The 27930-nt window shown below is 37.4% G+C and overlaps 1 protein-coding gene across 9 annotated transcripts; it reads right to left on the reverse strand.

The window, feature by feature from the left end:
* Positions 1-2007: 2007 nt before the first annotated feature.
* TIC40 (hydroxyproline-rich glycoprotein family protein) lies at positions 2008-27653 on the reverse strand. Of its 9 annotated transcripts, XR_967125.3 has the most exons (16): positions 27438-27653; positions 23311-23413; positions 23060-23117; positions 22923-22940; positions 17878-18142; positions 17101-17204; positions 16915-16981; positions 13646-13724; positions 12829-12869; positions 12620-12665; positions 4923-5017; positions 4218-4321; positions 4083-4130; positions 3138-3215; positions 2878-3032; positions 2008-2419 (listed from the first exon to the last, which is right to left on the reverse strand). XR_967125.3 is itself a non-coding variant. In XM_011630304.3 (15 exons), the coding sequence occupies exons 1-14, from the start codon at positions 27634-27636 to the stop codon at positions 3156-3158; spliced, it is 1287 nt and encodes a 428-aa protein (XP_011628606.1). In that variant the 5' UTR covers positions 27637-27653; the 3' UTR covers positions 2008-2419; positions 3138-3155. The 9 variants fall into 9 exon arrangements, 5 of the variants coding, with proteins under 5 accessions (XP_011628606.1, XP_088707074.1, XP_088707072.1 ...); XR_016043659.1 differs by lacking the exon at positions 4218-4321; XM_011630304.3 differs by lacking the exon at positions 2878-3032.
* Between the last annotated feature and the right edge of the window lie 277 nt (positions 27654-27930).

The following is a 27930-nucleotide window of genomic DNA, read 5'->3' on the forward strand; positions in this document are numbered from 1 at the left end:
TAGTAGTACTTCCAAGTTCCAACAGAGAAAATTCGAAAGGGAAAGCATCATGGGAAACTTATCCATACCACCTAAGTTATCTATTATTTAATATTTAACCAATTTTCAAATATTTCAACTCATAGTCATGTCTATACTTTTCAAAATTAAATCAAGAGAAATCAATAGGTTATAATCTCTCTCTTGAGTGCATTTTATTCCATCACCCAAGGATCATTTAAGGGGCTAAAAACCACTTGAAAACCATTAAGGAGGTGATAATATCCCAATTAACACTAGAGTGTTCACTGTTAATTTTTAGTTTCACTTATATACGTTCTCAAAAAATATAACAAAAATGCCAAATTCACGCTTTACGTGTTTAAAGTGGGCCAAATCATTAAAATGCTATTGTTTGCTCGGACAAAATTGATTTGGATATTTATAAGAAAAATATCTTTATATATCCTCTTTTTATATTTTATTTGTCAATAAACTCAAAGTTTCAAAAAATATCTTCCAACTCCCAAGCCATTTTAAATCCATTTTTTAACCTAAACAAATGTTAAAAAAACATACTATTTCTAAACACATTCCTCTCTCTCTCTTCATTTATATACCCCAAACTTCAATATTTCCCTCTTATTTCGTCATTCAATCACTCTTCTCCCATATTTATCCAAATACTTCCATCTGTCTTCTCATGTTTATCCAAACACTTCTCTCCATCTTCTCATGCATATCCAAACATATTGTATTTATCCAAACACCTTCCTCTCTCTCCTCCCGATAACCACTTACCACCAAATACCTCTTTTCGTGTGTTTATCAAAATACCTCTCTTTCTATTAATATACTTATTTTGTATTTGAGAAGAGAAAAAGAAAAAAGATAAAAAAATATATAAAAAAAAGAGCCGGAGGAAAGAGAGGTTAAAGATGAAAAAAATAGAGAAAAAAGATACAAGGTGAGAGAAAAAGAGAGAAAAAAGATACAAGGTGAGAGAAAAAGAGAACTTTGAAAAAATGACTTTTACAAAATGCACGTCTTTTAAATTTGTTTGATGTAAAAAACAAGGTTTAAAATAACTCAAAATTTTAGAAGAAATAAAATCTACAATTTTTATATCCCAATATATCTTTTAAAACCTTGAGTCTACTATGAAATGAAACTTAAAAATAAAAGGTATCGAGATACTTTCCCTATTTATAAAGACAATTTTCACAAGTACCAAAGTGAAAGAAAAAATAATAAATAAACCCACAAATATTAATTGAAATCTTTTGAACTCTCCAAAGATGATTTTGACTCAAAAGACATTGTCTAAAAAAAATCCTCACAAGTCCTTGCAACAAACTAACCATTTACTTTTGGTACAAAAAAATTACAATCATTCTCAATTATAAAATATCAATTTAAAATATTGAAATATGTCATAGCATTTAAAAAAAATTTATTTGTAGACTTCTTGTCTTTAATCACACAATTTCTGATTTATTGCTTACTGGTGCTTGTAACTTACAAAACTAAATGTTTTTATTTTGGATTGACCTTTTTGGCAGCGCTCGAAGGGATATCATACAGAATGCATATTGCTTTTGTCCCAAAAGGCCATCCATTGTGTATCCACAACGGCACATTTGTTGTTGAAGGCAGATGGTGCATGGCCCACAACGCAGGACCAGACCCAAGGATCCATGCCATAGCTCTCTATAATATGCAAGATAAAACCCAGAATCCATGGCATGGATCCATGCCATGGATCTCTCTCTCTCTCTCTCTCTCCAACCAAGTAAAATCTTACATTCCACGAACAACCACAACCAAGACCCCTCTCTGTGAATAATCACACCCCTCTCTCTCTCTCTCTGCCTCTTCAAACCAAATTAAGGTCTTACATTGCATGAAAAATCACAACCCAGTCTACACCAAACAAAGAAACCAAAACTGACCCCACTAGCATATAAACAACTAAACTAAAATTAATCCTGGTTCACGTTAATGCAGCATGTGCCCAGGCGCTGTAACTTAACGAGAGCAAACGTTAGGGCTTTTGTGGCATTTATAAAACTAATAAATAGCAGTTTCAATTGTCCTTTCAATCAAACTAAATAAAACCTTCTTTAAGGTAATGCGGCATCTGTAAACATGCCCAGTTACTTAAAAGGGTAAAAGTTGCGGTTCCTGAGACATTTTTGTAACTTAAAGAGTACATAGCAGCATCAATCGTCCTTGGAATCGCTTATTCACCATTGAAGTTCTTGACAAACGTATATGCACCCACAAACACAGAGAGAGATTGAGAGGGGAGGGGGATTCATAAACATCCATATACACCATGAGGGATGCCAACCACCATTGGATGGGTCAGTAGGGCATATCAAAAACTTCTCTGCGGAGCCATTGATCACCGGATGCACACAAACAATCATGCTGATTACTGAGCCCACAGATCCAGCAGTGAACTAAGTCAGGGTGCCATCTCAACTATTCACATGGGAAAATTTAACCTTGTGCAAGTGCATCTATGTACTCTAGTCATGTCTTTGCATATAAAAATGTGAACGGAAACACAGATTTTATTTTCTTTATTTGCCTAGTACTCAATAAGGTCAACAATTTGAAAGTATACATGTATGCACTCATTTGTGTACACAATGCATTAACATGAAGAAGAACAAGCTAAAAAGGAAAAAAGAAAGAGCAACTTGTGACCACACAAATTATTTTAGTTAATCTAATCATGTAATCACATGTGCATGCATGCATGCATTATGTATACATATATATATATATATAATAAAACATGAAAGAAACTTGAGCGTTTTGTTTTCCTCAGTGGCTCTAGTTTACCCAAAAAGAGTAAAACAAGGACAATTTATAGTACTACTATACAACCTAAATAACTGATCACCACAGGAGATTATGTTGCTCAGGGCCCAGATCTTCACATGATCAGATGCACGAGAAGACTAGTGAGCTCACTTTCAAAAAAGACCCAATACCAACACGAACTACAAAATTGGCTATTAAATACATATAATCCGATACCCCTGAAAAAGGAAATGAAACAAACAAGGATATAAAGAGGAAGAAATAAAAAGTAGAGAATACAAAAGAAGAATAAATAAAAGACAGATCAAAGAAAAGAAAAATACCCAGCTGTATCAATGGACTCATGGTGGACCCGTCACCCCAGGAAACAGTTCAGAGATTTTGTTGAACACATCCATTACCTGTGAAAGAACAGTATAAAGAGGGAATTTTCAAACATAAGCTAATGAAAAAAAATACTAACAGAAAAATAAAAAGGAAGTGTATACTATGAGACCATTTGTTTTTGGTACAAGTAGGTCATAATCTTCTTTAACCATTGGAAGTGAAGTCCAATGGATAAAAAGGTCACAATATTCCAGAAATTTATTTTGGGCTTTGTGCCCAACTATAACACATCTTAAACCACCCGATTTCAAATCTAATGGCCAATGAATCTCTCTATATCTCCAAAAAATAAAGCCTTAAATAAATCTAGAAAGGATTATTTAGATGGAAATACCTTGACTCTCTCTCTCTCATTCTCTCTCTCTCTCCCCACTCCTTGCCTGCGATATAACTTAGAATGCACATTTTCAATTAACAAAGCTTTCAATCAATCAAAGAAATCAAGATATTTTTTTTTTTTTCACTAAGTCAAATCAATCAAGAAAATCAAGATTACAATCCCTCACAGACCAATAAGCCCATGAACAACCCAAAAGTTCAAGGTTTGAAACCTAAATTCAAATCTTTCAAACTCCAAAATCGAAAGCCATAAAGGACAAGGACAAGGACAAGGACAAGTACAAGGACTGCCCAAGGTCCTTAATCAATCTTGCAACTACTGGAAGCCGTTCACAAATGCATGCACATGCACCAAATGCATGCACATGCACACCAAATGCATGCACATGCACACCAAATGCATGCACATGCACATGAACACCTCCCTCCCTCCCTCGGTCTTTCTCTCTTGTGAGCATGCTCGTTCTATATAGTCTCAGATATTTCCAAAGTAACATTTCCGGAAAAAAAAATCCAATTCACTTCCGAAGCAAAAGCCTCACCTCCTTATCATTTTGATATTTCGTAATGCTCAGTGGGTTCTGAGAGCACTGCAAAAAAAAAAAAGGTGAGACGTCAGGGCGAATAACTCAGAATTGCATTCAAATTATGAGAATGGAACACGGAACAGTGAATACATCCATAATGGCAGCTTGCACTTTCGGGTTCTGAAATGCCATGGCAACATCTGGATTTGCCATAATTTTTGAAATAACTTCTTCAGGTGTGAGCCCAATTTGATCTGTAAGTGGCAGTATCAGCAAAATGGACGTAATTTAGAAGATGCAACATGAGCTTTATCAGATATTGCGTGGTTGGTTCCATAAAGAACAAGCCCAAAAACATGTAATTTTTGTTCATTTGATTAGTATGTAGGATCTTACATCTTGTCCATGCACAAGAAGATATTTATTTTTTAAAATTGTGAATTAAAGACTCTCCTGTGCAAGTTGATCTACGAAATGATTTATCCCATGGGAAGACATGTAAATGCATGAACTTATTCGTGGATGTGTTTTATTTCCTTCTCGATAAGCAATTAATTCCTAGCCAAAATAATAAATAAGAATATTCAAAGCACAACTGTTAATGGAATTGATATGGCATTGACCAGCATTTCATCAGGATTCAAACAGACCTGCCACAAAGGTGGTTCAACTACTATTTTTTAATGCCATTGGACCAAAATGAAACTGACGCACTTCATATTGTGACTACCCTTTGTTCCTGGTTTGACTACCAGTCTGGCCTTCCAAATACTGATGATAAAAACTACTAACTAAAATGCCTAGAAAAGCTCTTCAAGCAAAAGACTGAAGAAAGCACTGGATAATTCAACCCACCAAACTGTTGCTTGACCTCAGGTTTGCTAAGGTCGAAATTTTTCAGAGAGTCCATCATACGATTGTCCCAATCACTGCTTCCCCCCATGTTATTTCTGAAAAAAAGATGAACTCGTTAGAGGATTTTCCATGCAATTCTCTTTTCACTTTCTCTCTCTCCCTTTCAATGTTGATTAAAAAACCCGGAGAACGGTGATATCAAAGAATTGTAGAAATATTCATTCCAAATCATCTGTGGCAACTTATGACGAACTTTAGACCGGCTTATCTTCACTTAAATTTGATGCCAACAGTAATAAAATTGAATTATGAGCGAGAAACAACATGGTAAAATACTACCTCAATCATTTGCCCGAATAAAGAGACATAATTAAGCAAGGATTCACATATGATAATTTTTTACCAAGAAACGACATGAATTAGCTAGATGAATTGCAAAAAAAGGAAGGAGCTCATGGCTGCAAGCCCCCAAAACAAAAATGAACGCTGAATGAAATTTCTAACGAGAAGCTCTGTAAAGAGAATATTAGTGCAGATCTGATAATTAAAATTGACATGAGAGAACGAACAAACAGAGGGTGACATGACTCTCCTTAAAGATGACATGAATCTTCATACCCTGCAAGAGACAGAGATGCCTCTCCTAGCACAACGATTGTTCCAAACGAGAATACTAAGAAGGCAATCAAGCATAATGTCTCGCCAAAAGAATACACACTCCTCTCTTTTCCAATCTCAGAATACCCATAGACCCATACACACATTTAACAGAGTAAAATAATATCTTAAGGAGACCATCCAATTTTCAGCTGATCAGATCCGAGTGTCTCGGAACTCAAAATCAAATTTTATTTTTCTCAAAAAACTCATCGGGTGATTCTAAAGTGGATTCCAAGAATTCAGATCCAGAAAGTCCTCCTATGTAGGTATTTTGCCCAAGGGAGTAGATGTACAGTGTGCTCCTGTGGGAGCAAGCTATATGCTCTCATGTCTTTACCATTTGGTTCATTAGAGGCCTACATTCCTCTCGTTTTGTTTTAATAAAAGAATGAATTTGAAATCTGATTCTCAACAAGATATGCATCTAGGGAACCTCCGGAGCAATGCATAGGAGAGAGATATTCTAGGGAAACCTGGGAAAGAACTCCAAGGCCTCTCACCAAGAAGGGTAATTGTTTCCATATTCATGTAATTTTAAATTGTATTTTATGTATAACATTTTTCATCCAACTATAAACAAAACTTTAAAACATCATCATCCAAGCCCTATCCAACTATTTGAGAATGTATATTATATAATCAAGTATGAGAGATTGGGGTCATGTGTTCACTAGTGTTTCAAAAAGCGGACCCGTCGAGTGCTTGGGCGGCCGCCTAGGTAGATCTGGGCGCCTGGGGGCATCGCCCTGGCCTAGGCGCCCAAAAAATATGAAGGTTTTGGGCCTGGGCGCCTAAAAAACGTGGAGGTTCTGAGGCGCTCACCTAGATGCCCAAGAAACCGCCTAGGCCACCCCCCAGCGCCCAGGTCCAACGTCTCGCCCAGAGACGCCAAGAGCTTTCTGTGGGGGCTATTTTTGTCCATTTTTTTATACTAAGGGGCCAATTTAGGTTCATTTGAAACCTAAAACTCATTAGAGCCTATTTTAGAGAGAGAGAGCTCCCAAAAAACTAGTTTTTGGTGATTTCTTTAGGATCGAAGGATTTCTCAAAGTTATGAGAAATTGATTAAAACATCACTCATTGATATTAAATTTAATTTTTGATGTTTTATAAATCTATTTGGGGGTTTTTTAGAAGATTTTGATTCTTAGAAGCATCTATAAGGTGGAAGTTTGGATATTAAGCAATCAAGGTACGTGATTTTTTTATTGCTTGTTAACTTGTATTGTTTTGATATATCTTCTTCGGAATCTAATAAGAGTGGTGATCCCGGTTGAAAATATGGCTACAACCTAGATCCAAATGATAAAAATTGCATAAGATGCAAGTTTTGTAAGAAGGATACATAAGGGAGTATAAATCGGTTCAAGAAACATCTTGCCGGTATTAGGGGGGATGTTGCCCCATGTAAAAAAACTCCTGATGTTGTTAAAGAGGAAATAATCAATTTTTTTAGTATGATAAAAATGAAAAAAAGATGAGAGATATGCCTCCATAGCAAAGATTAGGTCTGGGGTTCGGGTCAATTATACTGATGATGATAGTGATGAGGATAGGATTCGGGAGGGATGTCAAGAGATAGAACAATCCATTATTAGAGGGAAGGGAAAGGGAGTTGTAATTGCTTCTGGTTTTGGGAGTAAGAAGCCTCGGGTTAGAGGCCCTTTGGATAGTTTTTTGCCTTGGCTTGATCTTGAGGTTGCAGGAGAGAAAACAAAAAAGTAAACCACCATTGAAAATAAAATGAAGGAAGAGAGAGATAGAGCTGCTTATTATGTTGCTACATGGTTTTATGAGGCAGGCATTCCTTTCAATACCGCTCGCCTAAGCAGCTTCTATGTTGCGGTAGAGGCAATTGGCCAATTTGGGCCTAGGATGAAAACCCCAACCCCATATGAGCTTTCAGAGCCTCTTATGAAAAAAGCGACGAGTGTCACGAAGGAAGCTGTAGAAGTTAAGAAGGATGCATGGGCTCAGTATGGGGTTTCTATTATGACTGATGCTTGGAGTGATAAGAAGAGAAGAAATCAGATGAATTTGCTTGTGAATTATCCTTTAAGGACTGTTTTGTTTAGGTCTATTGATGCCTCTGATCATATCCATGATGCCCATTACATATTCCAAGTTATAGAGAAGGGAATCAAGGAGGTTGGGGAGCATCTTGTTGTACAGGTTGTCACAGACAACGCTGCTCCTAAAGTTGTTGCAGCTAATTTGTTGGGCATAGCTTATCCTAGAATCTTTTGGACACCACGTGCAGCACATTGTATAGACCTCATGCTTGAGGCTCTTGGCGGTTTAACCGAGATATCAGGTGCAGCGAAGAAGGCAAAGTCAGTTACAAATTTCATTTATAGCCACCATCTCACCTCAGCATGATGCGTAGATTTACAAAGAAGAAAGAGATTGTGAGACCTGGGGTCATGAGATTTGAGACTTGGTACTTATGCCTAGATAGCATACATTCGAGGAGAGCGTAGTTGAGGCAGATATTTACCTCGGATGACTGGAGAGCATACAAGTGGTCCAAGGATCAGATTGGGAAGAAGGTGAGAGATATTATCCTTTCTAAGGCCTTTTGGCGAGGGGTGAAGGGTCCTCTTAAGGTATTTTTTCCTCTTAGTAAAGTCATTCGCATGGATGATAGTGACAAGGCTTCTATGGGCTACATATATGAGGCTATGGAGAAATGCAAAAGTCAGATAGCCCAAAAATTTGATGATGATGAGAACTGCTACAAGCCTGTTTGAGAGATTATTGATGAGAAGCGGGATAGACAGCTACATCAGCCATTGCATGCAGCTTGTGATTATTTGAACCCAGCTTTTCTTTATGTTGAAGGGATATACACACAAATGACACAATTATGACTAGATTTAATAAGTGTGTAGATGTACTAGTCCCTGATCCTGATATCCGGGATATTATATGCGCTGATGAGCTGATAAATTACAAGTGCTCATTAAAGTCTTTTGGGAGTCCAATGGCGCTAAGGCAACGGACCAAAATTGATCCAAGTAGTAATAAACTAATAATATTATTAAGTTCATCAAGTTCAAGTAATCAAGTTTCATTTTTATAATTCTATTATTTATTTATGATTTTATTCTATTTCTATATCTTTGCAACCCATTGGTGGAGCCAACATGGGTGTAGTTCTCCCAATTTACAAAAGTTGGCCATTCGGATTTTAAACCTAACCACTTCCTCATCCGATTGTAAGCGCAATTGGAGTACTTTTGATGGGGTAAGGCCGTAAGGGAAATTTGTATAATTGTATTAATAATACATGAGCCATAGATTTTATTTGGTTCAATTTGATTTTGTTAAATTCATACAAAGAGAAGGAACAAGCTCAAATCAAAGAGGCTCAATGACGTAATCTATGTCAAGTACAATTGGTTCTTGAAGGACAGGTTTGCTAAGAGGATAAGAGAGATCCCATCAGACCAAAAAATATGGACAATGCTATGGAGTAGTTAGTTGATGATGAAGAAGTCGAGGGGCATGAAGAATTGACATGGGACATGGTCATGGATGCTTAGGGACATCAGCTGACCCTCGTAGGGCCACTAAATCTTCTGCACAGAGGACGAGGGTGGAGAAAGAAGAGGCAGATTCAGAAGAGAAGGAGGACGACGAACAATATGTCGAGGAGGGTGACGACTCCGATGGCGATGAATATGATGCAAATGCAGTTGACCCTACTTTTTCTGATGATGAATGATGAATGTTGAATAATGATTAAACTTTGTTGAACATTGATTTAGTCATTGAACTACTGAAGATTCTTTTGAGTCTTCAAGTATTACTTTCATTATTGTTTTCTTCCTCTTGGTTGTGTATTGTGGTCTTGTGGATAGTCGATTTGTGGTTCCACTGGTTTGGTATTTAATAACTTTGGTTTGGTAATTTGGTTGGTAAATTTTAAGTTTTAGTCGGATATGGACCGACTTATGGTTATGCTTATGGAGTGTGTGCTAATGTGTAGTACACTTTGAATTTTTATGCGCCCTAAATACCTAATTCTTATATTTTATACAATATATAGCTGTAGAATCCTTTTTAGATTCAACTGAGCCGCCCAGGTTCTGGGCATTCACTTAGGCGCCGGGCGGCCTGGACCCCCCAGGCTGCCTAGGACCTGCCTAGCGCTTTTTGAAACTATGGTGTCTGATTTTGCTACAAATGGGAGTACAAGTGACGAATACAAGCACAAGAAGAAAGATAAGCTGGTTTGAAATTCGAATATATGGTTCCTATTGAAAATTAAATTGGTACCAAAATAATAGCTGGCAAACAGCTTAAGACATACTCAATCCCCCCATTCTAAACTAAAATAACCATTGAAAGGACAATCTCCATTTCTAGATCAAATCAATTCAATCAATTGAAAAAGAACCTTTTTTTTTCTTTTAATAGTAGGATATAAATTTATTCATTTGACGAGTGCCTCAATTTGAGATTGTTCATATAATCTCAAACAAAATTTGAGATCCTCGTATTAAAGTTAAGACAACTCATCAAATTAACAAATCCATATGCACTTAAAGATTAGGTCATTTTTCAATTAATTTTAAAGAGGCCTAGCTCTAGAGATATTTGCATGTGGTTTAGATATATATCAATATAATGATGGATGGGAACCAAAATCTCGAATTTAAAATCAGTTTATCTTTCCATTACATTTAAATTATTTACCCAATGCTCCACTTTGTTGAATTATAAATGTTCTCCCTAAAAAACCATAAAGGCTACAAATGTTCATCATTCAATTGTTTAAAACAAAAAAAATATCAGTGAAAGAACAAAGGTAGTTTCGAAACAAATCTGACATACATTCCCCACCGCTCATACTTAAGAAAGAGAGAGAGAGTGAGAGATACAAGTCAACGGAGTTACCATTACCATGATGAGATAAAATGAGTGTAGCGGAGATGAGGATGTCGAGATGGATGAGTGACAAGACAAGAAGGGATAGAATTCAAAATGAATCCATTTGGGAAAATTTAAGTGTCGCACCAATCTGTGATAATATGAGAGAGAGTAAACTTCGGTGGGCTGGCCATGTGTGGCGCTGACCCAATATAATACTTGTTAGAAGGTGCGAGTTAGTTCAAGTAGAAAGACTGAAAATGGTAAGAGGTAGGCCCAAAAGGACATGGTTGAAGTAGCCTGAAAAGATATGGGGACTCATGGCCTCACTGAGGGTATGGCACTTAATAGAACAGATTGGTGGACCAGGATTTGTGTAGTCGAACCCATATAATTGGGAAAAGCTATGATGATGATGATGATCATGACTCTCATTCCAACACATTCTACAAGGATAATTTGGCATACTTTGGCTCCAACTGCCTTGAACATGCTAACGGCGAACTAGATGCTCCAGCTTATAAGCCTAATAAATAAGATCCAGCAAGGCTCCCAAGAGTCAAGACATCTTGAGAGTGGAGGAAGACTATACTACTTATAGAAGCGACTGACATTGTTGGTGATTACCCCTTGTCATGCATGAACACAGAGATAGGTGTCAACATCCAACCAGCATTCAAGGCTTTTGGGGTGTCTGAAATGGCAAAAGAAAAATAGAAAAAGGCATACATTGAAACATAGGCTTACAATAAAAATAAGTTCACACGATAAGCACCAAGCAATCTTTAGTTCCATCTGCAATCTTATATAAAAAACAACCAGTTGTGCTCCATGGGGCAGAATGTTAGGGGAACAAAAATAATATACCCATAGAATGAGTGTAGTGGAGATGAGGATATTGAGATGGATGAGCGGCAAGACAAGAAGGGATAGAATTCGTAATGAATCTATTCGAGAAAATCTTGGCGTTGCACCAATAGGCGATAAAATGATAGAGTAGACTTACGTGGGCTGACCATGTGTGGCGGGCGCCGACCAAGTACAACACCTGTTAGGAGGCGCGAATTGTTCGAGTGGAAGGACTGAAAAGGGCAAGAGGTAGGCCCAAAAAGACGTGGTTGGAAGTAGTCCGAAAAGATATAAGGACTTATGGCCTCACTAAGGATATAGCCTTTAATAGAGCAGAATGAAAAACCAGGATTCATGCAGCCGACCCCAGTTAATTGGAAAAAGGCTAAAATAATGATGATGATGATGATGATCTGCAATCTTATACAAATTATATACAATATGGTGAGAACTTATGAAATATGCACCATTCCATATTCAAACCAATCAAAAAACAAATTCTAGGCCCTAATACCGTTTTAGAAACATGATCTCTGTTTTACAACATATTTCCAACAAAATAGCAGAGGGCAACTTTATAATGCATAGCAAAACAAATAAAGACCATAGATTGAATTTTTGACTAATGCATGCATTATGTTTAGAATGAACATGATTTTACGAAATCCCGACATTTGTTGTTCCCCTAACTTATAAAATTATTTGCCTTTCTTTTCTATTTTTTGCCACCTGCAACTAAGTTCAAACAGTGTAATGTCCAAGAACCATATTTTCTGTCCAATGCACCCAGTGCATACGGTTCAGTTATAACCCTAACAAGGAAAGTTCTTTTCTTCTACCATTGCAAGCATTTTATTTCCATTTTTCTGTTGCTTGCCTTAGCCTGTGTTTTAGATTTTTATTGAGAAAGGTAGTTTTGTAGTCATATGCATGCCATTTAGACTTGCACACAGCGTCACAAACATATGCTTCTTAGATCCTGGTATTGCTGCCGGTCCAATCCGGCTCTGCATACCTACTATCTGAATACAACTTTTTCTTACTGTAAAGAAATTAGTATCTGCACATAACAGGATCTTTATCAAGTTCAAATTCAAATTACTTTTCTATTACACTTACGTCTACAATAATAACGGAGAAGTCCTAGAGTAGAAAATAGCTGATCTATGACAACAATTAATAAATCAAGACACAGATGATTCATATTCATCTCAGGGCATAATTTGTCACAAAATATTTTGCAATCAACAGCATCATCTGTACATAGACAATAACAGTGAGGTAGACAAGCAGAAAGGCGAAACTAGACATACAACATATCTTCCAATTGTTGTCGATATTGTGGATTCTGCAACATCCCTGAAGAATTAATGAAACAAGTCAAAAGTTGCTGTATGAAAAGGATCCAACACATTATTTCCAGGTTGTAAGAGTATAGAACAAATATGTATGCAGTATCAGGTATAGAAGCATAATATGTGCCATGGAGGTATAGAAGCATGTATAGATGCAAATGGCTTACATTTAAATGTTGCAGGGTTCCTCATCTCCTCTGGTAAATAGCTGTAAAACAATAAAATACCAATTATCAAACTAAATAAACTATTACACATGCAATCACTTTGATAAACAAACTATTACACATGCAATCACAGATCTGTTTAAAGAATCCACTTGGAGTTTTTATTTCGATGCAACACCAATTATTATAAGACGCAGCATAACGTGGATACGGTTATTGCACATAAAATAGCATCTATTCGCACAGCAAAGACAGGACAGTACTCAGTATTTGATTTCTTTTGCATTTTTCTGATAGTTCAGTTGAGTACCCAAACCTAGTGGTTCAAATAAGTTAAGACAAAGACAATAAAATGAAGGTTATATATATGGACAATTTTGCAAAAGGGATCTTCAAAAGTTTCTTAAAGCGGTCTGATTAGCGCTTAACTAGGAGATGATCAGAAATATGGGATGGAAAATAATGGATGGTAAGATAAGAAATTAAGTTAATGCTAGAGGGAAAAACTAAAATTTTGAGGGGTTTCCCGGAAGGTAGTGATGAGTTGGGATAAGCGGTTTCCTGAAAGCTTTCAGGATGCTAGAGAGAACTGGAGAACAACGCAATATGATTGAGAAAAGCAAACCATATTAGGGGTGGATGAGGTCTGTGTCATCAACAAAGGGAGCTTAGCCATCAAAAATGATTCAAACAATTAGCTCCATGATGGGTAAGGATGAGATTTAGATCAATGCTTGCAAGGACGAAATGCAAATCTTAATAGAGAAATTTGAATAACACAAGGGGAGAAATACAGAAGAAGTTTGTTTTTCCTTACGGATAAACCATCTTCTGGACTGTAGGGTCTTCCATCATTTTCTCCAAGGCCTCCACTGATAAGACAGAATCAGCAGGTCCTGATAAACAAGAAGCAATGAATGTAAACTTAAGTTACACCAATATATGAAGAAATACTAGTATACAGGGGTCTGAAGAGAATCAGAGACCATCCACAAGTTATAGGATAGAAATTATGCCAAAATTCATACATATTTGTGTGATTCTACGAGCAGATGAGAGAAATTTAACCAAAATAAACCATAACGACATTCATAACAAACAGGAACTCATAAGTAAGTATAAACCTATCAAAAAAAAAAAAAGGGACCACAGCTCCACAGAAAAAAGGAAACACACGAATTATTGAGAGATTATTCAAGAATGAACTGAGGAACATCCATCACCAAACAGTGCTATAGGAAGTACTGCATGAATGCTGCCCATCTTTAGGGCTGCCCACCCTAAGGACAATGGACACCTAAGCCTTGCGCCTCCTATGAATGTTGTGTGAAGATCTTGCCCCAAGTGGACTGTCCAGACTCCATTAACATAGTTCCAGGCCATTTTAACAAGCTCATCTCATACGCAACAACCTAAGCCGCCTTCCACTTTTTGAAAAGCACATTGTGTTCCATGATACCTAGTAGGCCCTATTTTTTTTCTTCTCATTTTCTCTTCATTGTTGACCTAGTCGACCTTTTCCTGCTCATCCTACCCAGACAAACCTCATGGTCCCTCCATTTCTGTAATAGCGGTAAACCAGAATTCACTGCTAATATAAATACTGGAGGTATACTCACTGTATGAATTATCAAGGTCAAAACCAACAACCACAAACTCAAAAGAGTTCACTTCTACTTTCACTGAACTGGGGCTTGATCATTTCAGGTGAATATGGCACCGTTCTAGCATTGAGATGGCAAGCAATAAAGGGATCCCTATATACTCACAGGAAAGAGGTCTAGATGGGTGTCATCCATGAATATCCTATTTAAAGCCATCTTAGGAAAACTCCAGCTGAACAAGGCATGTTTCCACCCACTGACTAGCCGCCCAAAAACTTGAGCATACCTTGTTAAAGAAACCTTGAGATTGAACAGGCTCGTCTCGTCACCTTTTGTGTAGACAATATATGATCAAAAAGTAAAAGGAAATAAGTAAACATCTTTAGGGCACAGCATATGGCTGCATTTGTTTTTTGGTTTGAGTATTAAGATTTACAGATAAAAATAATGTACATCTAGATGAACTTTGGTACAACATATGGCTGCATTTCTTCTTCTTTTTTATTTTTATTTTGATTTGAGTATTAAGATTTACAGACAAAAAATAATGTACATCTAGATGCACAGAGTGCAGACTAACAGACATGTTTACTAGGGTAGAGAGAATGACAGACGTGTGCTGCATTGCCTTTCTTTCCACCATTCTTTTTATTTGTGTATTCTATTCTTCCTGAGACATGCTAAACAAAAGGGATAGCAAGCCACACCGACTAGCCCGATGTGTGGCTGACACAACCAGTTGGCACATTACAAATAAGTAGCAAGTGAAAAGAACAGAAAACAATTAGCGAGAACCAGGCATTGTCTGCGCCCGCGTATCAGATGAACTCATTTAAAACTGATCACAAACTGGTTCACGATGCCTAAAGAAAAGTTGATTACATCGTCTCGTGTGCCGTCTCCATGTCTTGTCTGCAAAGCATCGTTGGAGCACTGACTCACAAATGAACTCATGGACCAAGTGCACACACTCCAGGATAAAAAGCGCCGGTTTTATATGAAACATTAACATGTGTCAACATTTGACAAGTGTGAAAGGTGTTTCACATATTCCAATATATAAAATTATAGGAAATATATTCAAAATCAACTAATATTTTGAAGCCTTCTTAGAGTCGAACTGCTCAATATGTGTCACAAACTGAAACAGGAAGTGAAATGCAGCATTGATGTAACACTCTGAAGAGTCATTTAAAACATTCTCCCTGACCCTATGAGATTATCTAAGGCAGCACCAATCACAATCCATGAGCACGATTTTTATAAATAACTCTCTAAACAAAATCAAAGTGAGAAGTGGAAAACCAGCCAGGTCTATTAGTGCAGGAATTGCAATTACACAAAAGGCAGGCAAAAAGCCATTAAACTTGCTTACATCCGTTTCGGGAGAGTTATCAATGGAATATGTAGTTTTGTTCCAGTCTTTGCATTGGAGTGTTTAGGTTTTGATCTCCACGAACAAACATTTCTTCCTTTGATAAAGTTATGGCTCAGGACAGAAAGAAAAAGAGGTATTTGAAATTAATAAAGGAAAAAGTTTATATAGAGCCGAGGCTTTAAACAATCAAATTAAAGCCCACCTCAAAAATTTAACTAGAAGAGGTTGTTTTGATGCCCAAATATCCTCAAATTGATCATCTCAACATCAAGATGCATGGACTTAAGAAAAAAATGAATTTCCAGTTTTAGAAATAGTGCATTTTGTAACTCATTTTTGAACCAGAAATTTTCAAGATTTTCAAGTTTCAATAGATCTGCTCAATCTAAACTATTTTTGAAGCTTCAAATTTTATGGTTAAAGATGAAATTATATTGTAAAGCTATCACAAAGATTTTTAGTATTGAAACCACATTTACAAAAGCCCCTACCTATCAAAGAACAGTAAGTAAGCCAAAAAGTAAATGCTTGAATGGCAATCATGACTACTGACATTTCTGAGTTGCCATAACAAAACAAACTGAGAAACGAGTAATGTAATTAATGTAGCTGAATGCTGTAGTTCATGGATTTAAGTCCAACCAACATTACCGCAAAGTCCATAGATGCGTTACAACTATCTTCTCATATCTACTACAAACTTCCAAAATTAGCAGCAGATAATAAACCATCAGAAATGTCAATATATGAAAGTCTATCTCTTCTAATACTGCAAAAACCGAGGGACTCAACTACTCAACTAAGTCACTCATAGGTAAACCAAATCAAAATCCCTTCTAATCATCCAAAAGCTGGAGGACAGAACTCACTCATCTAAGTCACAGATAGTTCATCCATAGCACATAGCTTTCATGATCGGCATAGCAATCCAAATGTATGACTATGACTCCACTTGGTAAAGGACCAGATCAAATAGGACCCAGGTCAGTTCTAACTAAATTGGCCAAGTCATGGAAAGAGGAAACTATACTTATAATCAGAGAACCATTACCACGAAACAAAACATAAGCATACATAATCTGCCAATGCAAACAAGTTACTTACGAGATGATTGAACATTCTCAGTACTGACACTTTTCTCAGTTTGAGGGAGAGCTCCATTTTGAGAAACCTTCGTAACAAAATTAAACAGGTTTTGCTCATTACAAGAATGAAAAAATTAAACAGGTTTAGCAAGGAACATCAATTGATACATTGCAGAGCCCTATAATAGAGTTAACATCGACTCACTTCTGCAAAATGGACATCCTTTGCAGGACTTCCATCGGTTGACTCCTTTGGCTGTTCAGAAGGACGGTTTTGCATCACCTCTTCTGGAGAAATATCCACAAATTCTGTGCACAAAGTAAATAAATAAATAAAGCAAAGAAAAAAACTAAGCAATAAGTAACCAGCTCCTTTCATCAAAAGAGAAACAATGACGAGCTCCACATAGTCACAACTCATTTTAAATAAGATTGCGCTCTAACACATTTTAAATAAGATTGCGCTCATAATTCCCCAGGTACTTTAATTACCGACCAGTGTTTCAAAAAACAGACCACCCAGCTCCTGGGCAGCCGCCTAGGCGGTTCTAAAGTGGATATCCCTAGGCGCCTGAACCTGTCTAGGCGGCAGCGGGGCGGAAATGCCCCTCGTGGAGGTATTTTTGGGTCATTTTTTTAATACTTAAGGTGCAAAATTGTGGGTTTTAGGTTCATTTGAAACCTAAAACCCATTAGAGCCTATTTTAGAGAGAGAAAAACCTTAAAAAAAAAAAATTTCTACTGGGCCGCCCAAGTTCTAGGCACCCGCTTAGGAGCTGGGTGCCCTGGACCCCCCGAACCGCCTAGGTGCTGCCTAGCCCTTTTTAAAACACTGTTACCGACATAAGTTTCAATCGTAATTCTTGAATGTATCTTTTAACACCAAGTAGAGCAAGCTCAACAAATTCCACATGAAACCCACTATATGAACAGCAATAACTGAAAGGACAAGTGCAAACTGTTTAAGCGAACGAATACATACCAAATGTCTTGGTTTGCTTCTTAGTTTTAGTATCTTCCTTGACTTCAACCGTCGATGATGCTGGTGCCACATCACTTGCAGTGACATCAACTGTTACCGCAGATTTTGAGGCAAAAGGAGTGGGTGGTGCAGCAGGGGTACCTGATGGACTGGTTGGAGGAAATGGAAAAGGTGGTCCTGGAGGGAAACCAGCACCACTAAATTGACTATTATTAGATGACATTTGCCCCATCATTGTCTTAAAAGCTTGCTGCATTGCATATTTCTGCAAGATTTTTGCCATAAGAGCCTCCCATAAACAAGCGGCAGCGAAACTACAAAAACATGTATATTACATAATATCTCCAAGTGCAATGATGCATCTAAACCAGAGATTAGGTATTTCAATAAGAACAAGAAACATATCTTATGCCTATTAGCACTTGCCTGAGTTAATAGCTAAGGCAGTCACCTGTATCAGCCCCAAAAACAAGACTGATGCTTTCTGGATGTGAAGCAAGGGCAACAAAGGCCAGGAATTCAGTTCAGAAGACTTGGCTCCACACATATTCATGCACCCATACTTTTACAAACCAAAGTATTTTCATGTTTGCTTGTGCATATGCATTGACCTATGCAAACGGAAATTATGGAAAAATAGTTGGCGAGCTGCCCCAAATACAAGTAAAAACGTTGAGTGACAAACCCCCAGGCTGCTTCTAAAGAATCTAGCCACACCCAACAAAATTATGATTGATAGTACCTACAGGAGGATTCCACGCAATCACTGACTTTGGCTGGTAAACTAAAATGCACGGAACCATCTTCCATTCAACTGCCAACAACTCCATGGAGAATTGAAGATAGTATATACATCATAAACTTGAGTAAATCTCGTGATAGTACCTCCTTATTGTCAGCTAAAGAAAACACTACATAATCTAAAAGAATGTTTACAAGTATAGTACAAATTTTTACAATTTAGTGACAATAATTTTTCCCTATACACACGTACATTTGGTTCAAAATGGTCATGATCATTCTGAGCTACATCACCTTTCCAATATTGATAAACAATATATCCAGACAACATCCTTATTACTGAAGAGGGTGGAGTTTGCATTCAATCAGAATTGTAACCTAAAACTCAATAGAAGATGAAATATTATGGAGATTTGCAAAAACAATTGTCCTAAAGTTTCAAAAACGACAAAAAGTTGCTTACGAATGGAGAGAATTTGCTTAAGAATTTCATAAATAGAGAGGAGTTGCTTAAGAATTTCACTCGTTACTCAACCATGACACACCAGAAAATAGCTTACGCCTACTGTTGTAAGCTATTTTGCATCCAGTCCTTGAATACTACATCTCATAGTTGTTCACAACGCCATTGAATATATTATATATTTGAACTTTGAAGTTCAGTGAGCCAAAGACTATTCTTCTCGTCTACATCTCATTTAAATCTTAATCTCATGTTACTGTTGCCTATCAAGTAGCATGCCCATGCTCTGTGATAGGCACACAACAGAGGGTGCTATATATTTCTTGGCTCTCCATAGATTTCATAGTAGAGTAATTAACAGGATTTGGTTCCAAGTCTACATAAACAGGGCTCTGACAAGAGATCATTTGGCCGTGCTACCATGCTCTTTTATCACTTATCAGATAATGGGATATTTATTTCAAAATTTTAACTACCACCACAACATGTGAAAACAACTAAAGTGGCATTTAAATGGCCACCAAATCCTGTTTTAAATGAATGAAATGCATAGTGATATCACTATTACCGTATATGGGAAAAATAAAAATGAAGAAATTACTTCTCTCCCTATATTACCTCAAAAGTTCAAATGGCCATCATATATACAAAATTAATGTCAGTAAGAACTTATTAGTGGTTCTGAGAAACTCAAACCCTCAATAGAGTAGGGTCATTTGTGAAAAGGATTTTGCCCCTGTGATGTTGGGGTTTGTGGCCTTTAAAGCCCAGAGAGCATGTAAATAAAATAAATATAGTGAATTGTACACTTCAATGGGAGAGTAAAATTGTGTAACTGACCCAGGTTTAGGCTGTCTATGGCTCGGGCCATGTCGAAAAACCCTTTCTGTTGGGTACATGTACTAATCTTGAGGGTTGATAGTGGGTAATCTCTTGTTGAAGTCACAGAGATGCCCAAGGATGGTTTGTAGGCCAAGAAAGCTTTGTGGTCTCCTGTGTGTGGTTGTAGGCCTGTGAGAGCAAGGAGCAAGTCCTCAACAAAACTTCCACATGATATGTACATATGATAGCCGCATTTTTGGGAAGCAACCCTATAGAGGGATACATGTACATGTACATGGAGAGAGTCCCCCTTGCACTATAGTGATATGTACATCTGACTTGCTCTCAAGGGAAGAACCTATAATCAACATATTAGGACTATGATTCTACTGTTATATTGACTAAGTTTGACAGACCAATCATGAGCCCTTACACACGACTGTGAATCATGAGTCCTGATGGGTTGGTTTGAGAAGAAAGTTGTGGATCGTGGATCCTGGCACGGGTGGAGTACCTTGATAGTCACTTATGTTTGACCCATTGGTATCAATCCACTTCTAGAGATATATCTCTGTATTTTAAGAACCTTATAAATATTTATTATTTTTTATCTTTAATTATGATTATATAATTTTTTTTTTTATGTGAAAAAGCACAAAGGGCAAAATTGATATTTTACCATTCAATAGGGGCCTGATTTTTAGGTGGATCCATGTGGGGAGGGGCTACAAGCCCAGCTCCCACACATGGGTAGGCCACATAGGGTGGCAAGTGGGGCGCACAAGGGCCACATGTCTTGCACACACAAAGTGCCCCAATTAAATTTAAAATATTAATAAAATATTATTTACAGAGTCCAAATTGAATTAGGAGTCCTACTAAACTTAGGACTCCTAGTTCAACTAAAACTTTTAACAAAGTTTGTTTAATAGAGCCTAAATGAATTAGGAGTCCTATTTGGATTAGGATTCCTACTTCGATTAAGGCTTCTACTTTAATTAGAATTCAAATCAAATTAAAAGTCTAGAAGTGGATATGGGTCAAAAGATTCAAGAAATAAAGTTCCTAAAATTATCCCTAAATCATGATAGCAGATTTTAGAGATGAATGGCTCAGATTATTTCTCTCTCACCTCATAGATTACCTAAATATTTTTTAGATATTGTGTGTCCTGATTTGATTAAAACACCCTAGGGCCCATGGGGCCTATATACGGAGGGGAACCCCCTCACATTTTCTACATTTTTTTAGCCCTCTCTCTCTCTCTCCTTTTCTCTCTCCTCTTCACGCCCTCTCTCTCTCTCTCTCTCTCTCTCTCTCTCTCTCTCTCTAGCTCCTCTCTCCCATCTCTAGGTGGCACGCCACCCTCACAAGCACATTGGGGTTGTATGGAACCACTCAAAAGGGTAGAAAGGGGGCACCCGGCCCTAGATTAAAGCTAAGCGGTGCCACTCAGTGGCATGCCCCAAGGATTAAAAAGGGTCTAAGAAACCCTAACCGTGCATCATGCTCTGAATACCTATAGCTTCACATAAGGGTGTTCCAAAGGTATTTCCCAGTTCAGATTAGCAGGTTCAACACGATCTAATGATCAAGTGCATCATCGATCAAGTGATCAAGTGTGAGGTGTAATAAGCCCGAGAAAGGTAGCCCTAGGCAAAAGTCAGTAAGTTTTCCTTATTTATTTAGTTATATTTGCTTCTGTTTTTGCCTTAATTTTTGCTTCCTAAAGTAGTATTGTAATTCAGTTGAACAAACGTTTTTTTAGGCATAAGATTTAAAGATCCTAGACTATAATAAGTTTAACTTTCTATTTCTCTGTTATATTGCGGCAATTGTAAACAAAAATTCCAGCTATTAATAGAGGAAACAAGAAAAAATTTGAATTTACACTCTGGAATTCTACACAGCCACATCTTTTATGTGATTGCTTGGGCAAGCAGAAAGGAAAATGCCCTAGACACCAATTAAGATAAACGAAAAAATTGTTGATCTTTCAGGTGGTAGAGATATAGAGTTTTACATAATTGGTGGAAGTTGACTCTTTGGCCAAAGCAAGAGTTTCAAAGTCCTCTATCTTAATGACCAGTTTTGTTAATAGTGACCAATTTTATTAATGGATACATAGATATAGATTATGCATAGATTGAAACAAGGGGTATACTCCTGTAGAGTCAAGGTGATGTAAATCTTGTGCATAAAGAGCTTGCTGGACAGAAGTTCTGTGAAAAGCAGTAACATTTCTCGAAGAAATGAAATTCAGCTAATGTCCAAACACAAATGCTAGACTACTGTTCACATCCGTTAGGGGAAGCAAATAGATGTAATGTATGTGTTCCAAATCTGTGGGATGTGTATCATATTTTCTATTCTATCCTTCTTTTACTTTATCATTCCATTCGCATGGATTTCACTTTGAAATCAATAGCAGAAGTTAAAACCATTTTCTTTTAGTTCTTATTTACATAGCCATCATTCCATCCCCATGCATCTCCTCCAAAAGTCCTAACGTTTCCCAGACTAACAGAAACCCAAAGATAAAATCTTGATTGACCAACACCTATAGAAGAAAAACCGATAACAGGAAAAAAGAAGAACAAAACAGAGAGAAACTAAGAGAGATGGAAGAAAAGAGGTGTCATAGCAAAGAGAAATCAGGCAGTGGCAGACAAGAGAAAAGATTGAGCGCCAATGGAGGAGAGAGAATAAGAGAGAATTGAGATTCGAAGATTTCCAATAATTCATTGTCATTTGAGCATGCCACATGTAAGGATGAAACACTCCACGTCTTTCTTATTTACTACTTGAAACCACGACTATATGCACATAAAAGCTTCACAATGACGAGAACAAACAACAATAGCCTGGATGCAAAACCCAATACAGCATACATGTTCCTTTAAAAATTCAATGGTATATTTTAAAGAAGACCAAGATCCCGTGATACCAATCTTTCAACAAAATCAATCATCAAATAATACGTACCTTGGTGAACATTAAAAAGCCAAAATAAGCTCACCTTTAAATTAGTTGCAACCTGAAACAAGTACACCATGTTTTAAATTCAAAACTGTAAAGGTGAAGAACAATATCCAGGATTGGAATTCCACGATCAAGCTATCAACAAAAGCAAATGAGTGAACACTTATTTCTCACCCATGAGAACAAAGCTGAGATCCCAACGCCGACTCCAATCCAAAAAAGAGGTGAGCCCCTAGTCGCAACAACAATAGATAATTTAAGCACTACAAAAGGATAATAAACAATTTAAGCACTGAAACGGCCCATAAATGTTAAATAATAAAAAAGACATGGGGCTATACCACAGCCATGCTATAAAAAAAATTCCAAGTTGCAATATAGCACTTAATGATGGAATTGGGGGAAAAAGAAAAAAAATACTATACACATAGGATGGAGGGGGAGGCGCTGTAAAAGGTGGGTTAACTCCAATTGAAGTTGCCTCTTCACGAGTACTTGATGACGAAATGCTTGCAAAAGAATCCATTTCTAACATCCATGTCATTATGAAAATACGTTAAAGTCAGCTCATGTGCTACATGGGAGTTTAATGATAAGAAAAAACAAAAAACAGAATGAATATAACAATAGAGAAAGAACAGAAAAAACAAGTAGAGATATTGTTTTCATCTAGGACATTCAAACCTGCAGTGACTGTTGGGGGCCGCACACCCATTAAAGAAACCTGCATGGGCTTCATGCCCATTATGGGAACCTGCAAGTAGTGATAATGTTTATAACATTCTACCATATTTGGGAGATTTTCCTGCTGAAACAGTTACTATATTTGGGTGACTTCTTGTTTTCCCAGTCATGCATAATGGCTGCAAAAACCTATCCATGTTGACCTGCCTATATTGTAACTACTATAGGGATCTATGTGTATACATAAGGCACATTGCCCCACGATTTATATAGAGTGGAAAGAATCTATATTTACTTTATCTTGTGCTTGACTATTACTCTCTCTTCTCTTTCCATCTTAACATGGTATTAGAGCACAGCTTGAAAACCTAGGTTATCAATTGCTTCCAGCGACCCTAAAATCATGAGTTTTGTTTCTTCTTAGGATTGAAGCTGTGGTGTCTCAGCAACCTTACATATCCAGCAAGATCATCTCGCTTTCCTTCGGCAATAAGTAAGTTTTATCCCAAACTCTTTTTCATTTCCAGCAACCTCACATTTCCATCAAGATAATCTCGTTTTTCTTTTACCAATAAGTAGGTGTTATCATAAACTCTTTCCATTCCCAGCTAAAAAAGAAACTACCAAACCTTTTTTTTTACTCACAAAAATCACATATATATTTCATACCTTTCTTGCCAAACAAACTAGAAAAATATAACCTTTGCAAACTTTGAAACTAAGGAATTAGTACCCTGAAAAAAAAAAAAAAAAAAAAAAATTTCAATTTCAAGAGAGAACAAAAATGTCAAATAACAAGCATAATATTTCCTTGGGAAGCAGTCAACCTAACCACATGGGATTGATAATCACTACAGTTAAGCTCCATGGGACAAACTACTTAGAATGGTCCCAATTTGCCAAAATGGTCATAGGAAGCCGGAGAAAATTGGGTTATATCTCAAGAAAAGTAAAAGAGCTTCCCACAAATGATCCCCATCATGAACGAGAAAATGAGGTCTAAACAGTAATGGCATGGCTCCTTCATTCCATGTAGCCAAGTATCAACAGGCGGTTGTTGTTTCTAAAGACTACAAAGGACATATGTGAGGTAGTAGCCAAGACATACTCGTAACGAGATGATATGGCTAGGATTTATAAATGCATCACAAAATAGTGAGTTTGCAGCAAGGGGAAATGACTACAAATGAAAACTTGGGGACACTAGTGCATAAGTGGGAAGAACTAGACCAATATCAGCCTATTAATACCACCTTTGATGACATTAAAAACAGGCTGAGCAACAAAGGATCTTTGAGCTCTTTGCGGGCCCACATCTTGACTGTGAACTTCAAATACCACAAGTTCTAGGAAAGGACAAGCTGCCCTCTCTTGAACCAGTCTCTAATCATGTGAGGGGGAGGCCAGTAGAAAGGCTATTGCAGAAGGACAAAACTCAAGATCCATTCTAAAAGATCAGCCTTTAAAACAAACTTTAAGCCAAAAAAAAAAAAAACTGGGTACAAAAGGACCAAATCGCTCCCCACTTTCTCCCACCAAAAAGGCGAAACTCATATTCTCGCATTGTGGGAAGAGGACACAACCCCAAGAGCACTATTGGAACTTGTGCATCCACAACTTGAGACCGAAACCAAGGAATGCAAGTGACCATATTGTATCTAGTTTTTTTTGTTTTTTTTGGGGGGGGGTGGGGGATCATAGATTTACACACCAAGTGACTGCTCTTGAGGCTTCACTCAAACTCTAAAAAATGGTAGAGCAGCCAAGTAAATATGTGACTGCGAACTATGCCTCCAACTCCGCCTCTTCTACATCTTGGATCACTAATTCAAGGGCTATTGGTCATATGAACCATAAGAAAGCTGGTTTCTTGTCTTTTTCTCCTGCTCCTAGTGAAGTTGAACTTGCTAATGGATCCATAACCGATGCCCTTGAGAGTGAAACATATCAGTGTTCAAATATTCAGCCGCCCTGGTGCCTAAAAAGCAAGAGGCCTTAGCGAACCGCATGGACCTAGGGGGTGCCCACCTAGGCAGCTGCCTTGGCAAAAATGAAAAAAAACAATATAAAAAAGGAAAACAACAGAAGATTTTGATTCCTAATCTTGCATTCTTAACATGGAACTCTTGGTCTCTTGTGTCTCACTCTACATCAAGGAAAAAAGATAACGGCCTCAAAGTGTTCATTGCGAGTTCCCTCTCTCTCACCAATCGATACGCTCTCTTTCTCTGCATATAAAAAGAACAAAAAGAAAAATACATCCTCCAAGTCTTCAATATGAGGCCTCTCTCTCCAACACACACCCATAGACCCATATGCTCTCTCTCTCTCTCTCTCTCTCTCTCTCTCTCTCTCACACACACACACACACACAACATATAAGAAGAAGAAGAAAAAGAAGAAAATGACCTCCAAGTATTTGACGCAAACCCCCTCCCCTCTCCCTCTCCACATATATGAAAAGGAAAAACACGACCTCCAAGTGTTCAATTAAAGGCCTCACCCACACACACACACACACGGAACCTATGCTCCCTCTCTCTCTCTCTCTCTCTCTCTCTCTCTCTCTCTCTCTCTCTCTCTCTCTCTCCATATTCCCCCACCACTCCCCCTCCAACCCCCTACTCTAGGATTGCCCAGATATCTAGGCGCCTATCTTTTTATGACTTAGGCAGCCTTCAATCATGTGGAATCTATCTATTATGACTAAAAAAAAAAAATTTTCCTTTTTTTTGTGTTGGTATGGACACTATGAACTGGGAGAAGAGAAGGTTCTATGCCAAATTCATTCCCCTGCAAGACAATCTCGAGAAAGAGTAGCCTTAATGGTCCAAATACATTGCTTTCCCTTTAATTCATGTGGCTAGAGTATCAATGCCTCAAGATGCAAGTATATGAGTTGGGGGACACTTTTGAAACATGATGTAAAGTGTTTTCAATACCCTTTGGAAACTCTGAATGTTGAAGCCCATTATTACATGTTGAGAACAAAGAGGTTTTAAGAAATGCGCAAACAGAGAAGGCTAATCTTGTAGAGATATGGATAGAGAATATGAAAGGACTGAATGTAAGGAAATGCAAGTGAATACATGGAATAATGCTCCAGTTGAGCGGTGAAATTTTGCATCGACCATTGGACTACAAGATTTTTCTTTCACGCGAAAGATTAACATGACCAAATAACTATGACAGTTGCATCCTATGATAAGCAAAATGACTAAACGATATGCTGTTAACATCTCCAATTAAAAGGCCCCCAGCAATTCACATTGCCAAATGGTTGCTATTGGATTGCATACTGGAATCAATTTGGCAATGAATATATCACATATATAAAATTAAGATTCCAAACATTTAACACTAAAACAGGAAAACAAGAGGGAAAATTCAAGAGATAAATTAACGTTTAATAGAATTATCATGAAAATCAATTATTGAGAAAAAAAAGAACAACAACTTGAAACATTAATCAAGTTATTTTTGTTGCGATTAAAATAAAGTAGGAATTCAAACAAGACAGACAAGCTTCATCTAACCAGAATATTTAACCAAAAACCAAAATATTTGTTATCCATCAGACAATCGAGATAAAAAATAAGGAAATAAATAGACCAAAAGAAGTCATATAATCTTACAACTCTAAGATAATCACTAAAGCAAAAGATAGCACTGTTATACAACAAACAGTAGCAAGAACAGTGATGATCAATAGAATCAACGAAAAAAGGAAACCTTCCTTAAACTGCAAACAAATGAAAATGATTTAACTAAACAGCAATCAGCAACTTCTTTTTTTTACCACTGAATCATTTGGCTAAAGCAGAAATACAAATAGGTCAAAGAGACCAGTTCCAAACTGAAAACTTACTGAATTTATAAGGTTTTCTGGAACCTCCATTACCATGACCAAGGGCTCCCACAATAACTCTGGTTCTACAACCAGTAACCCTCCTCTTTCCACATAGAGCAAGGAGAGATGACCTTTGAATTAGGAAGGGGTTATCAGAAACCCTCCTTGAAGTGGAAGAAAATCCTAGAAAAAACTTGGGGGAAACTAGGGTTTCCATTTTTGGAAAAAAAGGGATAGAGAGAGAGAGAGAGAGAGAGTAAGGAGATCGGAAGTAAGACTGAGGCTTCGTCGTCCTGGTCGGGTTATTACACTCGAGAAAGAGCGGAAGGGTGCACGGATGATAAGTCGGGACGAATATTTCGTAAATACCCCTGTGATGTGACTAAATTACGAATGTGCTCCTTTCAGATAGGTTGGCGACGGGTCGCGTCCCGAACAGGACCCAAACCCGAATAGTATTTAGGTCGAGGTTTTGGACTCATACTCATGCTCGTTGTGTCCCAGGTCTATC

The sequence above is a fragment of the Amborella trichopoda genome, chromosome 11, assembly GCF_054954075.1.
Source record: "Amborella trichopoda isolate Santa Cruz 75 chromosome 11, AtrichopodaSantaCruz75HAP2 v2.0, whole genome shotgun sequence".
NCBI classification, from domain to species: Eukaryota; Viridiplantae; Streptophyta; class Magnoliopsida; order Amborellales; family Amborellaceae; genus Amborella; species Amborella trichopoda.

Bases quoted from the DNA above. Each gene is read 5' to 3' on its own strand.
- TIC40 (XM_011630304.3), bottom strand. From the start codon at position 27,636: ATGGAAACCCTAGTTTCCCCCAAGTTTTTTCTAGGATTTTCTTCCACT. The intron at 12,870-13,645 runs GTAAGGAAAAAC...ATTGTTTTACAG, and splicing joins GTCCAGAAGATGGTTTATCC to CTATTTACCAGAGGAGATGA. The intron at 12,666-12,828 runs GTAAGCCATTTG...TTAATTCTTCAG, and splicing joins GAACCCTGCAACATTTAAAT to GGATGTTGCAGAATCCACAA.